The following is a 14,130-nucleotide window of genomic DNA, read 5'->3' as shown; positions in this document are numbered from 1 at the left end:
ATCGGGTGCGTAGGTACATGCGCAGCTTTGCTGCATGAAAACTTGCAGCACCAATCAGCAGATTGCTCGTTGCATAATCACTGAGGTAAATTTCACAGAGGAACTATAAATGGGAAAACCCAGGCTAATAAAACGGAATATCTGATTGGCTAATAATGACATCATCTAAGCTGCGCATGTAGCTGCGCACTCGGTCTAGTGTGGCAGTGTGGTCTAGTGTGTTTTGTACCGTGGCAATCTCGATGCCATCAGGTTCGAATCCCTGCCGGGGGAGGATGTGCAGTGGGTGGCAACCAGATTCATCAAATTAACAGTTCATGAAAAACCTATTGTCCTCCCTGTGAATAGTTGACTAACTCGGAATCATATAACCAGTTTGCCCTGGAAAAAAACGTATCCTTTATTTGCTCTCTTCACCAGACATAAATAGATACCTGGCCCAAGACGCGACTTCAAAGTTCTATTGAACCAAATTTTCATACTCCAATTCAGTTAACTCAAAAAACTTCTCAAATTAGGAAACCTATTCAACAGAAAATTTCTTTTGAAAACCTTCCTTTTTCTTCGATTCTTAAATCACTCTACAAATATGGACTGGTGCAAACATGTCTTAGTAATCTTAGTACTACTGTAGTAATTTCCATAGTTCTTGTCTGAAACCAGGTCCAGGAAAGCTAAGTTTCACCAAGCAACAGATAAAAAATCGCTGTGAGTCTGATTGGGCCAGTTTTTTTGCTGAAGATGTGTGAAGCGTCTTCAAAACTTCCCAAAATAACTGAAGTCCATCTACAGACAGACGCCAGACAAAAAGGGAATGCAATAGCCCGCTGGGAAGTTCCAAGTGGAGAAGATTAATATATTATCATGGACTGTGAAACAAAAAGGAACACAAGAACATAGCCTTACGTATTTACAATATTTATTTTCTACAAATACCAGTAAACAGTTTGTATATCATTTTATTAGATTTGTTTTAGTAAACTTAACGCCATTTCTTCATCACCGTCTATTGATAACCCAGTGTCCATAATTTCATTATCATCGCTTGAACTTTTATTACCTGAATACACTTCCTCATCACTCGATTGGTCATTCTCACTTTCCTGGTCATTCAAGTCTTCATCACTTCGACTATCAAGTTCATCCTCACTTTTATCATGTCTAGCTCGTTTACTTGGCCTACAACAGATACCAAAATATTGAAACACAAATGCAATAAAGATGTCTATGCTCATTTACTATGTTCTTTTCACACCCTCGACAAATTTTCTATTTTCACGAATAAAGCTCCTTCCAACTCTAAATTGGTGGTTTATTTCACATGTTTGCCAACTAACATGTGGTTAAAACTAGTGAAAGGCCCTGGCTTGCTCTATACCCTGGACATTCAGCCACACCATTTAAATCAAGGTTGATTCATATTTATCAAAGTATTGCATTTCTATTTATATCATTAACTACTGGCAAATTACCGTATTAGTGATCAGAAGATTGATTTCCACTAGGGGACCATCCATTTAGTACAGAACGCACATTAGGGAGGAGTTTAGTTTTAATTGCATATCGGTATGCATACATGGAGAGGGGGTAAACCATGTGAACAGCTATCTAAAATGGGGAGGGGGTTGAAAATGCCCAATTTATGTGTATGTACTAGGCTATATGGATGGTCTGTCTTTGCAAAAACAAATTGCTTAAATCACTTATTTCAAATTTATTGATTACTAGAAAATCAAATAAAAGGCTTCCTAAAACTTGACAAAAATATTTCATGTATTTCACCCACCTTTCACCATCACTGGCATCACTTTCCTCATCATTACTATCGATTTTATCAACGTCATCATTGTTATCATTTTCATTAGATCCTAAAACTACTACTGGTTCATCCTGAAGGAAGTAACGAGTGAAGTTAAACCAATATGGCTAAACATGAAAACGAGCACCAATATGAATTGGAAATAGATTTCAATCATTATTTACCTCATCTTCATCATCATCACCATCCGTCTTCTTATTTTTTGCTCTCATCTTCTCCTTCTTTTTAATTCGTTCCTCTCTGTGCTTTTGCTTGACTTTGTCACGGAATATTTGTTTGTCGAGTTTATCCTCTTCTTGCATGCGTGCTTTCGCTCGGAATATATCGAGACCGCCGCTGTAATCATCCAGTTCATTGTCATCGTCTTCCTTTTCTTTCAATAGATCTTTCACGCGCTGAAGAATGAAAAATTCAATTCCCATATATAAATATATTCCAACAAACAGAATTTATATGTAACTGATCACTTGATGTACATACCTGGCCTTCTTCGTCGAAAGTTACTTTCGTATTCACCACCAGCTTCTTTTTCTGTATTTTTTTGGCAATCTGGTATTTTGAAGGTAACTTCTTTTGCTTTTTCTCATTCTATGTTCAGTAAAAAAAATTTCAGAGGCTATATTATATAAGAAAATGGCAGAAAAAGTACTTCTCAGATTTTTTTGGTGAGATATCATATCTGTCTCAGTCATGTAATAACAATATGTGAACTGAATGTCACACAGTAGACGAGCCTTACTCCTAACTGGGCCTTACCGGTAATTTATTTGGAAACCTCCTAGTATTTCCCCAATTCTCAGCTGTTTCTGGTCAACTCAAGAAAATCATTTTAAATCCCCAAGCAACTGATGGAGTAATTGTATGTACCTCAATATCAAAGCCTTCGTCTTCTTCTGATCTGTCCTCAACGGTCGAGTTATCAATTTTTTGGACTGTAAACAAATCATCATCTTCTCCGTCCACATTGAAATTCAAACCATTCAGAACTTCATCTTTGTCACTACAAAATAATTAAGTTCAAATTTGCAGCTCTTGGGGAACATCAAATGTCACATAAAGTTTCAACCAATTTTACTCCATAAGACTATCACATTCAGCAGAATAATTTCAAAGCTCATTTGTGCATTCAATGACTTTTACAATTGCTTCTGCTCTACACAGGAGTTAACTCTTGCATTAAAACCAGTTCATTTTCAACTTAAGAGTCAAATTAAACTTAAAACTGAGGAAAATTAAACTTAAAACTGAGGAAATGGGATCAGGTGCGCAGCTATTTATGCATAAGATTAGCCAATGAGAAATTACATTTATTGAATGCTTATAATAGCTACATATCCATTTTCACTAGGGCAGGGTTTTGTACTGAGGCAGTATCGTGATGCTGTGAGGAAGGATGATGCAACCGTTATTGTGTTTTTACAGGAGGAAAGGACTCACTTTTCATTATCATCTTCGTCATCTTCATCATCAACGTCATCATCACTACTCTCTTCTTCAATTTCTTGATCATTCTTTTTCTCAGCATCAACCATTAGTTTTTTCTGCATTTCTATTTGATTTTGGTGTTTTTGGAGAAATCGTATCCTGGGCGGTATCGCAAGGCCTAGGGAACTAACCGAAAATAATTACATGGTTGAAATTCTTGCTTTCCTTCATAATTGACTAATCATCATTTACCTTGAAAACTTTGCCGTGTCAATTTTGTTGACATCAAACACATCTTTGTCTTTCATCAAAAACACAGATCTTAGGTATGAGACAAATGCCTAAAAACAGAAATCACTCATGACTGCCTGGTATAATGCTATTATTCCATTAATCATCAAATGATTATCATTCAAAACACGCTATCACAGCACAGATATTTTTCCAGTTCTGAGGTTAAATAGATGACTGTATAGTAGATGACACCTATCCATTACCCATAAATCATACATAGGCAAATTTCAGAGTAATCCTTCTGCTTTGCATAAGCCTAGCTCGCCATAGACCAGATATTTCAGCAGCTAGTACACTTCCGTACATACTTAAGCCCATTTTATACACAATGCTGCAGTTGCCTCAATGGTAAATTATGGAAGACTAATTTTTCGAATTTGTATCTTACGGTTTAAAACAATCCTGTTAATCTACTGACGCATTTGCCATCAATATTTCAGTAATGTATCTACATAAAGATTTCATGAAATGAGGAGCACGCTGTGTTTCACTGCAAGTAGTTCAGCGAGTAGTTGCGTGTAGATACATTAACGGATCTACACTCTCAGCATGTTCTATTCAGTTCAATGTGTAACTGATGTGTTTAATAAGTTCATAAAAATACAGCAGTACAAATTGATCCTCATTATCAAAGGAAGGTTCTCCCATTACATATTGCTGTCAAAATGATTGCTAAATATTAAGAGAGGATACAGTTGATCACAACTAGCAAGCTTTGTTTACGGCGTTAACACCCTATTGAGCATTGAATTCTAAATTTAATTTTCTTAAAGCGGCAATGACCTTTAAGCTACACACATTGGGCAAGTTCAAAAGCTTATAGAAAACTATACATATAAACTATATCAACTACTGTATGAAACTTTATAGTCTTTATGATAGATGGCAACACTACGTGCCATTAGCCTGTACATGTAGAAAGGGTTATTTATTAAATGTTAGTTTGAATACTGACCCGCTGACCTGATTCTTTCAGCGTACGATCAGCTGCTAACAAACTCTCCAACTTAGGACGTATACTCCACAATTTCTTTGGATTTATTCTGAAAAGATTTCAAAAAGCAGTGGTTAGAACAACAACAGACCATCGATGAAGCCTGTCATTTCACCATTAAATAGTTCCATAGTTTTCAACAGTAACTGACATGGTCTTTTGGAATTATTAATGAAAACTACCACCATGAATGGTTCTACAGTAGACGCCTCCTTATTTGGGAGCCTAGCAATCAACTCAGGGACTCTTATCAAAATTTATTCAGAAAAATGTCCATTTCCTTGATTCTCAACTGAAAATCGGTCAATTTGAAATATTTAGTTCTAATGCTACAGAATAATGCAGGCTTAAAGCAGTCTTCTGTATTTTCAAATACAAACATACCACACTCACTAACCTAATTTTCTCGATGGGAATCTTTTTATTATTCAGTTGTTCTATCATTGCTGATTCTTCGCTTGGAGTCAATAGTAAAAGCGCCTCTCCATTTTTTTCATACCTGTTAAATAAATGCACATCTTCTCTGATAAGTAACAGCTTAACATGTTATACAATATATTAAAGATAAATGTAATCAATAAATGGTATCAAGCTCAATTGTGAATCTATTGGAAAATGAATATTGTTCCTACCGTGCCGTTCGTCCAGCTCTGTGAATATATGTATTAGCATCTTCCGGACAATCGTACTGAAACACCCAACTTACTGCAGGAAAATCTGGTGTAAATAAAACATGGAAGTTCATAGTTATCAATGATACAAAAGGAAAACACCTTTTCTACACTTTCAGAATGAAAAGGATTTATATAGTCATCACACAGTTGGATCCAAGAACAATGAAGGTATTACAAAAGCACACTAAATCAGCATAAATTTGTACATACACTCAATAAACTTAACTAGCCAGTACGTACCTAATCCCCGCGCAGCAATATCAGTTGCGAATAGTACAGCGTGTTGTTTCCGACAGAACTGATCGTACGTTGCAACACGTTTCAATTGATGCATTCCACCGTGCAGTGCGAGTACAGGGACACCAGGGCGCAGTTTTTTGAAGGAGTCGTAAACGAAACGCACCTTAAATGAATAAACAATTTGCCAACTACCCGGTACCTTATCTTAAACTTCATGAACTCCCACAATTTGTTAGTGTCATACAATTTTGTAGGCTTAGTCTTTTATGACATCGATCAAAACATATATAAGTTTTGACAAGAATGCAGTAACACGTACCTGTTTACAACTCTGTAAAAACACAAGCATCTTCGTTTTCAAGTGGTTTTTGATGAAAGACCAGAGAAGATTTATTTTTTCATGCAACTCACATACAATATAGCTCTGAAAATAAGAAAGAACGCCTGTCATCATATATCTCAACTTGCGTTTGCCTCACGGTTGCCTTATTCTAGGTTCAATCGTTTCACTACATCCACCTCACTAAAATCTCAGCAGGCAGCACCTGTCAAACATAGTAAAATCTTAGTGACTGAAGATAAACCACACAACACTCTAGTGTAGACGCAATAGAGTGGTATGACCATTATATACCACACTGCATGATTGAACTTTCTCCAGCAGCATATAGTATGGGAAACTGTCAGCAGCGAAAGCATCAATGACTTCCAAAATTCATTTTACCTGTTGTAACTGAGTGGGAGTACTGTGTTGTGAATGTTCGTGCACTGATATATACATCGGGTCATTCAAACTCAGGCGAGCCAGGTCCTTTACGGATCTTCAAAAGAAAAAAACCCATAAGTGTTAGTTCAACAAATTAACAGACCACGATTATCCAATTATCAAGTAACTAAATGTATCTACACAAGAAACCCGAAATACTTCATTTATCAAAATATTATCAGAGAATACAAGATTTCATTTAAAATCAAAATCCCTCGATGATGCATGTGGTATTTGTATAGTCTGATAAAATGTTCACTGGAACCCCAATGTTGCGAGTGATATCTTCAAAACAACAATTTATACATGTACCAGCAATCATGTACAATTAGGAGGAAATCTATTTTGAATGCAACAAGATAAATTTCATCGTGAATTCTTGATATCATCCCATTAGAGGGAGGAGATACGATGTCAGTGCAAAAATTGCAGCAGGTCTACCGATCGAAAGTGTTCTCAGTAATTAAGTCAAATTCATTCAGAAAGATTTCAATGTTCAAATTCATCATTATTGACCCTTGGTGACACCTTTCAAGCTTCAAGCATCAATTGTCAATGACAAGACCCCCAGAAACACCTTTCAATTTTCAAACAAACTGAAACTTTTTTACAGGCCAAAATAGTAACAAATCCTAGAAAGTACGATAACCGCACTCAAACGTGGTGAACAGATGATAAGATAAAAACCCACTATGTACAAATTAAAAGAATTCTAAAATCGAGAATCTATTTATTGAAACAATGATCACCTGACGATGATATCTAGGGTGAGATCGAAGCGCCATGTTCTTATATTTTAGAGTGTTTCAATAAATAAATTTTCGATTTTAGAATTCTTTTAATTTGTACCAGAGATGAGAACGCCGACCTATAAAATCCGCGGTTTTTTTTCTCGAGTTACATCACGAACCAGCTGATGGCGTAGCTGTCAGTACCCGCGAGCACCAAAGGCGCGTAGCTATTCGGGGGGGGTCCTCCCCCAAGAAAATTTTAGAAATTGAAAGCGTTTTCTGAGCACTTAGAGCAATCTTGAACCCATGAACGACTATTATATTTTGGAAGGTAATGGCTAGTTCCGATGTGGCACATCCTCATTCGATGACATTCAGCGTCTCACGCATTACAGGTCGAGCCCTGAATTATTGCGGTTAAAATGCGCCGATGAATACATTACTACTGTGGCCGCGCGCACGTGTCTGCAACCGATCAATAAAATACATACACATTCATCGTAGTAGATACAAAATCAGTGTTGCAATGAATATGCATTGAAATGCGATATGCAACGATAAGTAAAACAGGCACTGAACGCTTTTACGGTTCACCTGATTACCAATCGCGCCGGACCAATTGAGTGAGATCACCCCCCCCCCTATACTTTTACATCATTTTTGGACTATTTGGAAAATTGATACTTTTCAATACCGAAATCCGTGGGAAATTGCGGGGAATTCTCATCCCTGTTGTACATAATGGGTTTTTATATTAAAATACTAGAAAGTTTTCAAGAAGTTCCTGGAAATGTATGAACCGTATACGTTTCCTGCATTAGCAAAATGAACAGGAGGGTGTAACTACATCTACCGCCCAAATGAACATGATTTCATGTACATGCAACTTACTTGGTTTGTGTCGCAGAAAATAGGACAGTCTGTCTACTTTGAGGTAGATTAGCAATAATGGCATTCATCGTGTCCGCAAAACCAAGATCGAGTATTCTATCAGCCTCATCCAACACTAAAAATTACACCAACAAAGTTGTTTTTTTAAACCATACAAAATGGAATTACCGGTAGAAATTGATATGGTTCCTCACGTTCTCTTCTAACACATTTGCTTTCGATCAATGTAGCATCTTTTCTTTTCTGATATTTTCAGTTACACTATAGTGAAGTCTATGCTAGAGCCACATTAATTAATTTGGGATTCAGATGAATTTGTTTCTACACTAGACTCAATTGCTAACAAGACTGGCATACACTGGCAGGCAAACTTTTCCAATCACAATGACCATTTCTGTTGTCATTTGAAGGTTTTGATTTGACCTGTACTTATTATTGTGCACCTACACTAAAAGAATCAAGATTAAACCAATGTGGATTGATTGAGACCTGGAGCCAGTTGCTCAAACATTACCTCATAGCTTAAGTAACCAGCAGCTGGTTGATGTAGTGAAAATTCAAATTCCATTGTTACTACAGTATCTATCCATCCTCGCTTGCCAGGGGTCCGGTATCACTCCCGAACTCGCTTCCAGAAAGCCCCCTGGCCTCACGAAGCGTGATTTCATTACTGGCGCTGTTGCGCATGACGTCATATATCAACACGCGACAATACTTCCGCATTCGCTACGTGTTCGCTGATTGGTCCATTTACCGGGAAATTCCATAGATGCCTAATGTCGTTTGTAACAAGCGCTGTGATTGGCCCGACCTGATTCTGGTCGGCTAGTAACCACTCCAACGACTCGTGAGGTCAAGGGGTTCGGAGAACGGCTTTAGCAGAGTGGGTTCGAATCCCTTGACGGGTGAAGATGGTATCTATCCAACAATTTACTTTATTTCAACTTTAACCAACACTTAGAGCAGAGCATCTGGCCCCTGGCTGTCTTCAAACTCTCGTTAATTGTGGATTCAATGACAGCTGATTCATGGTATCCCCGTTTTTACAAACTTACACTCCAAATACGCTTTCAATCTCTAGTGTAAGCAAGGCTTAAGAAGGCTGATTTCCAGTCTAGTCAATGTGGACAGTTTCCGTATTAAGTGTACATGTATTCTTGGAATAGAACGAAATGCAATACCTAGGAGCGAATATGAAGTTGAAGCACTTACCTAACAATTGCAAGTTATCAGCTATGAAATTAACAGTTTCGTCCATATGTTGTAGCAGTCGACCGGGGGTACAAATCACGATATTCGTCTTGTTTATAGAAGCGACTTCTTCTCTCAAATGCTGAAATAATATTTTGCGAAGAAATATCAAACTTACGTATTCAGAAATAATAATCAATCCACATTGGTTTAATCTTGATTCTTTTAGTGTATCAAATGTACATACCTTTCCACCAATGACTAGTCCAGCAGAAAAATCATGTAATTTGCCAATTTTTCTCAAGACGTCATATGTCTGATATGCCAATTCTCTAGTCGGTGAAATAATCAAAATACCCAGTCCATCTAGTGCTGACCATTTTTCACGGTATAATATCTCTAAGGCCTAAATTAACAGTAGTTATAATAAACGGCGATTAAGTTCCCGAGGTCTTAAATATTTTGGACATTGTCTACTCGTATGGCCTGTGAACCGGTAATAATATGGTCTTTCTGAGGCATAAGCAAAAGGATCCTTTGCCAACCTGGGGGTATGAAGACTTATCCAAGGTAATGATTATAAGGGTAAGTAGTAGTCATGAATACAGGTAACCCTTTGGTAGGGGAATGGATTGAAGACAAGGAGCCTATCAGCTTATATAGCTCTGCTGTGTGATTTGAAGATATCGAAGCAGCATACCTAGGGGTGCCACCTTTTGGCCAAATCCAAAAAGGGCTCTGTACTTTGTAGGTATTGGTCCATAGAACATTTATACCAAATTTGGATTTGATCTCATGAAAACTGTAGGACTAGTAGGAATTTGAAGAAATAGAAACTCCACCTCCAGGGACACCCCCTGAAGGACGAATCCTTTAAGTAACTTCATAGGCAGTGGTCCATAAAACATTCATACCAAATTTGGAATTGATCTGATTAAAACTGTAGGACTAGTAGCGATTTGAAGAAAAAGTTGACAGACGTACGAACGAACAAACGAAGACGGCTCATACCCTAACCAATTAGCTCCACTGACCTTCGGTCACAGTGGAGCTAAATACCGATCATGAGTTCCCCTAACGACATCCTAACGAATAAATAAGCACATGTGCTCAAGAAAGAATTCATTGGAAAGACTGACAGTTCGAATTATCCTGATATACTGTGAATCAGTTTTCAAAAATTGCAGAGTGGAATCTTACTGGGATTAAAAATGCTAATGTTTTCCCCGATCCAGTTTTCGCTGCTCCTAAAACATCATGGCTTTGAAGAATGAGACCGAGAGACTCTCTCTGAATATCAGTAGGCTCGACGTAGCCAGCAGCTGTTAGTCCTGAAATCATTTTAAATAACTGTGAATAATCAAATGAAAGCCGAAACCATTACATACTATAAACATGCAAACTTACCTTCCTTGGTCTTTTTCGAAAGTGGAAAATCATCGAAATGCTTCAAATCAGTATTCGACCCATTCTATAATAAGAAATATACATTTTTACATTTCTTCAATAGGCATCTTTCTCTTCTTTCTCTCAGTCGCAACAACATCTTTAATTCCATCAGTCTATTGTAGTACTGGGGAAATGATAACGGCTCTATGTTACGCACATGTTAAGTTTGAGTTAGAATTAGCAGGGGCACCACTAGGATTTTTTCAAGAGGGAGGGGGTCAAAATTAATACAAATGGAAATATGTGCCAGACTCATCTAGTTCTGCCCATGTTAAGTTTATTTCCGATGTTTTAACCCCTATAGAGTCAGGATCCAGTTCATACTAGGGTTTGAACATAGAATGGTTTAGAATAAAAAAGAAGTGACTCGAAATTGTCTGCACTTTTCTGGCCTTCTCTTTAATGGGATACCGGCAAGGCTACTGATGGTAAGCAAGGATTCAGCGATAATCCACCAGGATAGCTAGTGACACTGGGTTACCGCATTTCAAATTCAATTTTCTGAAAATCAATACCACACACTGAGTGAGAAAGGGAATCTTATATCTTCTTTCCAATGACTCATTGGACAATTTCTGGATTTAAAAGCGTAAAAACAAAGTTCAAAGTTTTATTGTAAATGGACTGATTTTCACTACAAACTATTTTGTTGCGCCATCTGGTGTTGCTGGTATCCCATTAGCAAATATTTTCATGGGCTAGTACATATACACATAGTTCGTTCAAATCGGTCACTTTTTGATATTGGTGCTACCTTGATGAATATATAAGTAGTGGAGACAAAACACAGCTTGCATACATACCAATGATATGATTTTCTCCTTCAAACTGTTAATTTCATCATCCATCAGATTTCTCTTTTTCGGCTTGTCGACAAAACGATGTTTACCGCGACGATTGGGTCTGCCACCCTGCTTATTACCAGGACGTTTTACCATCCTAGATGGCTGTTTAGACATTATGTTCTCCTACGCCTACCACGTTTTATATTTCTAAAAGCAAAAAATCATGTAGGCACCCTAATAAAAAAATTGACGATATCTTTACTAATATATATACATCCTCATCAAGAATAATTTAAGCTGAGGGGTCCTTAAAGTACCTACATCACAAAGGGCACCAAATATCTATACTGAGAGGCAGGTGCAATGATGTGAGATACAAGGGCACCACCCTCGAGAATGGTTTTAAGGATAAAACCGAAAATTTGTGGTTTTAATAAATTCTTTATAGTTTCGATGTTTTAAAATCTCTTTGGAACTTGTGATTGTGGGACTCATATTTCATGAGATACAAGTAAAGAGTGATGCCGAACCTTCGTAACAGGTTGGTGGAATCTGTACGCTTTAGCAAATATCATCATACCAAATAGAAGAAACTGGCCCTGCCCTGTATATATTTCAGTACAAATTTTGGGTGATCTTTATAAATATTTCCAGACTAAGTTCCCATCAGCTACATCTGCTACATGACCGAACATCGTCGCTGACCCGCTCATTTATGCCGCGCATGCGCTCAGAGGTGCATGACTTAGAAAAAATTAAGGCAAGTGTGGAGAACAGAGTTCGGTAAATTTGAATTTGATGAAATTGTGCGGATCCAGAGGGATTCGAACCTGGGCTAGCGTATTGCTAGCGTAACATCTTTCCACTAGAACACCAAACTCCTTGCAAATCAGTTGTAAGTTTTAACTACATATTAGCACTCCACCTTACCCTAACCCTATCCCTAGGGGTAAAATGGACCCTCTTGACCCTAACCCCCTGGAAACCCTAACCCTAATCCCAATATAATGATTTAATGGTTACTTTTATTAGTTTATATTATTGGACATTTTGCCAATGCGGCATTATTTTAGTAAACGCTATTTTGCCAATGGCTATGTATAATAAGATATACTAATAAGATATAACAATAAAATCATTATATTGGGTTTTTTTTATCTTAAAGTAGGGATTGTCCCTGTTATTTATTTGGTTGGTAAATTTCGTTTGATTTTTTGATTGAATGTCCCTTACAGACCCACCACACCTGCCGGGAGCGATACAGGGGGTTTGATTATGGGTTTGAGATATAGTTATGTGATCGGCGGTTGAGTTTACAGAATTTTTTGTTTAAATCAGTCACTTTCCTTGAATTTTCTAAGTCGCGCACCTCAGTGCGCATGCGCAGCGTCAATTGGGTTTAGGGTTAGGGTTTTGTTAGGGTTAGGGTCTAGAGGGTTAGGGTAAGGTGAGGCTTTATGTAGTAAAAACTTACAGCTGGATTCCAGTGAGCCCGATGGTCTAGTGGAAAGACGTTAGACTAGCAATCTGCTGGTCCGAGTTCGAATCCCGCTCCTATTTTCTCTAGCACTATTCTCCACACTTTCCTTGAATTTACTCGTAATAATTATAATAATAATAATTCATTTTCTTATATAGCGCTTCTAAGTCGCGCACCTCAGTGCGCATGCGCAGCGTCAATTAGCCAATCAGAACACACCATTGGCAAAATAGCGTTAACAAAATAGCGTTAAAAACAAGCAATTGCAAGCTGTCAGCATCGGCTGTAATGTTGGTCTAATTATGTAATAATGGGCGCACTTAAACCACTTTATTGCACTTTCGCAGGTCCCTGCCCTGGCCCCTGCGTTCATAGGCAGATGTAGTTAGTTACCTAATCGTTGGTGGTAAGCTTTTTATAATCGGTAGGCTTATATATATATATGTGGTTTGTGAAAATATCCGATCGTGAAACTAAACCACAGACAGGTTACTGACTAAGGCAGATGGCAAGCATTGGCAAAATAGCGTTTACACGAATAACGCCGTATTGATTGGCAAAATATCCACTTCCATTATCAATCAGGAAGGTCTGTGGAATTCGTGCAAATAATGCTAAATAAAATTTAATTGAGACAATTTGAAATCGCTTGTACAAATTACAGATTGTCATTTATTTTAGGCCTAACATTAACAACGATAAATTTGCTGCTCAGGCCTAAAGTCAACCCAGTTCAAACCATGATATTCAAACCTCAATATATTAAAAACGTTCAGTGAAAAAAATGTGTATGATTTAATTGAATTGGATTTAATAGTTCTAACACGTGAAACACTTGATTGATGTCTGTCTGCAGAGTTTCCAGAACCTGTCATGTCAGGTCCCGAAAAAACCCAAACTCATGACAATATTTGACGGAACGGCGAAATATCTAGGCATGTGTTAGACGAATGGAAGAACATTTTGAGTTGAATGAATATTCTGACCCGTCGTTAATATCGAAAATGATTCAACAATAACGATAAGGAAAATGTTCTGACAAATAATTCATTTGAAAGGTTGATTTATAAGAAGAAAATATTTATGTGTAAACTATGACTTATTTCTGTATTAAAGGTAAAAAATAAGTTTCAGGCAAAGATGAATTAATTAATGTAGAAATAAGAGCACATTATAAGAGAATATTTTCGCTAGATGAATCGAGGTCTTGATATTTCGTTTCCGCAATAAGACACTGAAAATTATCTGCTCACTATCACAGTTCGGCAACACTCCTCACTGTCCTGAAGTCCTGAAGTCTCACTATATATATTCATTGTCTTTATGATGTACATGTAAAAGAGCCGAATGCAATATAGAGACTGATTTTATTGAGACTGATTTTAAATCAA

General features: G+C 37.4%; 1 protein-coding gene across 5 annotated transcripts; it reads right to left on the bottom strand.

The window, feature by feature from the left end:
• Nucleotides 1–911: 911 nt before the first annotated feature.
• LOC141905814 (putative ATP-dependent RNA helicase DDX10) lies at nt 912–13,548 on the bottom strand. Of its 5 annotated transcripts, XM_074794858.1 has the most exons (21): nt 13,493–13,545; nt 12,734–12,845; nt 11,278–11,466; nt 10,433–10,496; nt 10,226–10,356; nt 9,273–9,431; nt 9,047–9,167; nt 7,835–7,949; nt 6,171–6,267; nt 5,766–5,870; nt 5,447–5,609; nt 5,165–5,249; nt 4,930–5,031; nt 4,494–4,581; nt 3,497–3,585; nt 3,257–3,430; nt 2,687–2,819; nt 2,300–2,407; nt 1,984–2,214; nt 1,787–1,890; nt 912–1,179 (listed from the first exon to the last, which is right to left on the bottom strand). In XM_074794858.1, exons 3-21 carry the CDS (start codon nt 11,431–11,433, stop codon nt 963–965), a joined length of 2,442 nt encoding a protein of 813 aa, XP_074650959.1. In that variant the 5' UTR covers nt 11,434–11,466; nt 12,734–12,845; nt 13,493–13,545; the 3' UTR covers nt 912–962. The 5 variants fall into 5 exon arrangements, with proteins under 5 accessions (XP_074650959.1, XP_074650961.1, XP_074650958.1 ...); XM_074794860.1 differs by lacking the exon at nt 12,734–12,845 and having other exon boundaries at nt 13,493–13,548; XM_074794857.1 differs by lacking the exon at nt 13,493–13,545 and having other exon boundaries at nt 12,734–13,480.
• Between the last annotated feature and the right edge of the window lie 582 nt (nt 13,549–14,130).

Source organism: Tubulanus polymorphus, chromosome 5 (genome assembly GCF_964204645.1).
Source record: "Tubulanus polymorphus chromosome 5, tnTubPoly1.2, whole genome shotgun sequence".
In the NCBI taxonomy this organism is placed as follows: domain Eukaryota; kingdom Metazoa; phylum Nemertea; class Palaeonemertea; order Tubulaniformes; family Tubulanidae; genus Tubulanus; species Tubulanus polymorphus.
The sequence above is the reverse complement of the archived record's forward strand: the minus strand, read 5'-3'. Positions and strand labels throughout refer to the sequence as shown.

Coding starts and splice junctions, on each gene's coding strand:
- LOC141905814 (XM_074794860.1), bottom strand. CDS start 11,433: ATGTCTAAACAGCCATCTAGGATGGTAAAACGTCCTGGTAATAAGCAG. Junction 5,610..5,765: donor TTTTACAGAGTTGTAAACAG/GTACGTGTTACT, acceptor TATTCATTTAAG/GTGCGTTTCGTTTACGACTC. Junction 3,431..3,496: donor GACACGGCAAAGTTTTCAAG/GTAAATGATGAT, acceptor ATTTTCGGTTAG/TTCCCTAGGCCTTGCGATAC.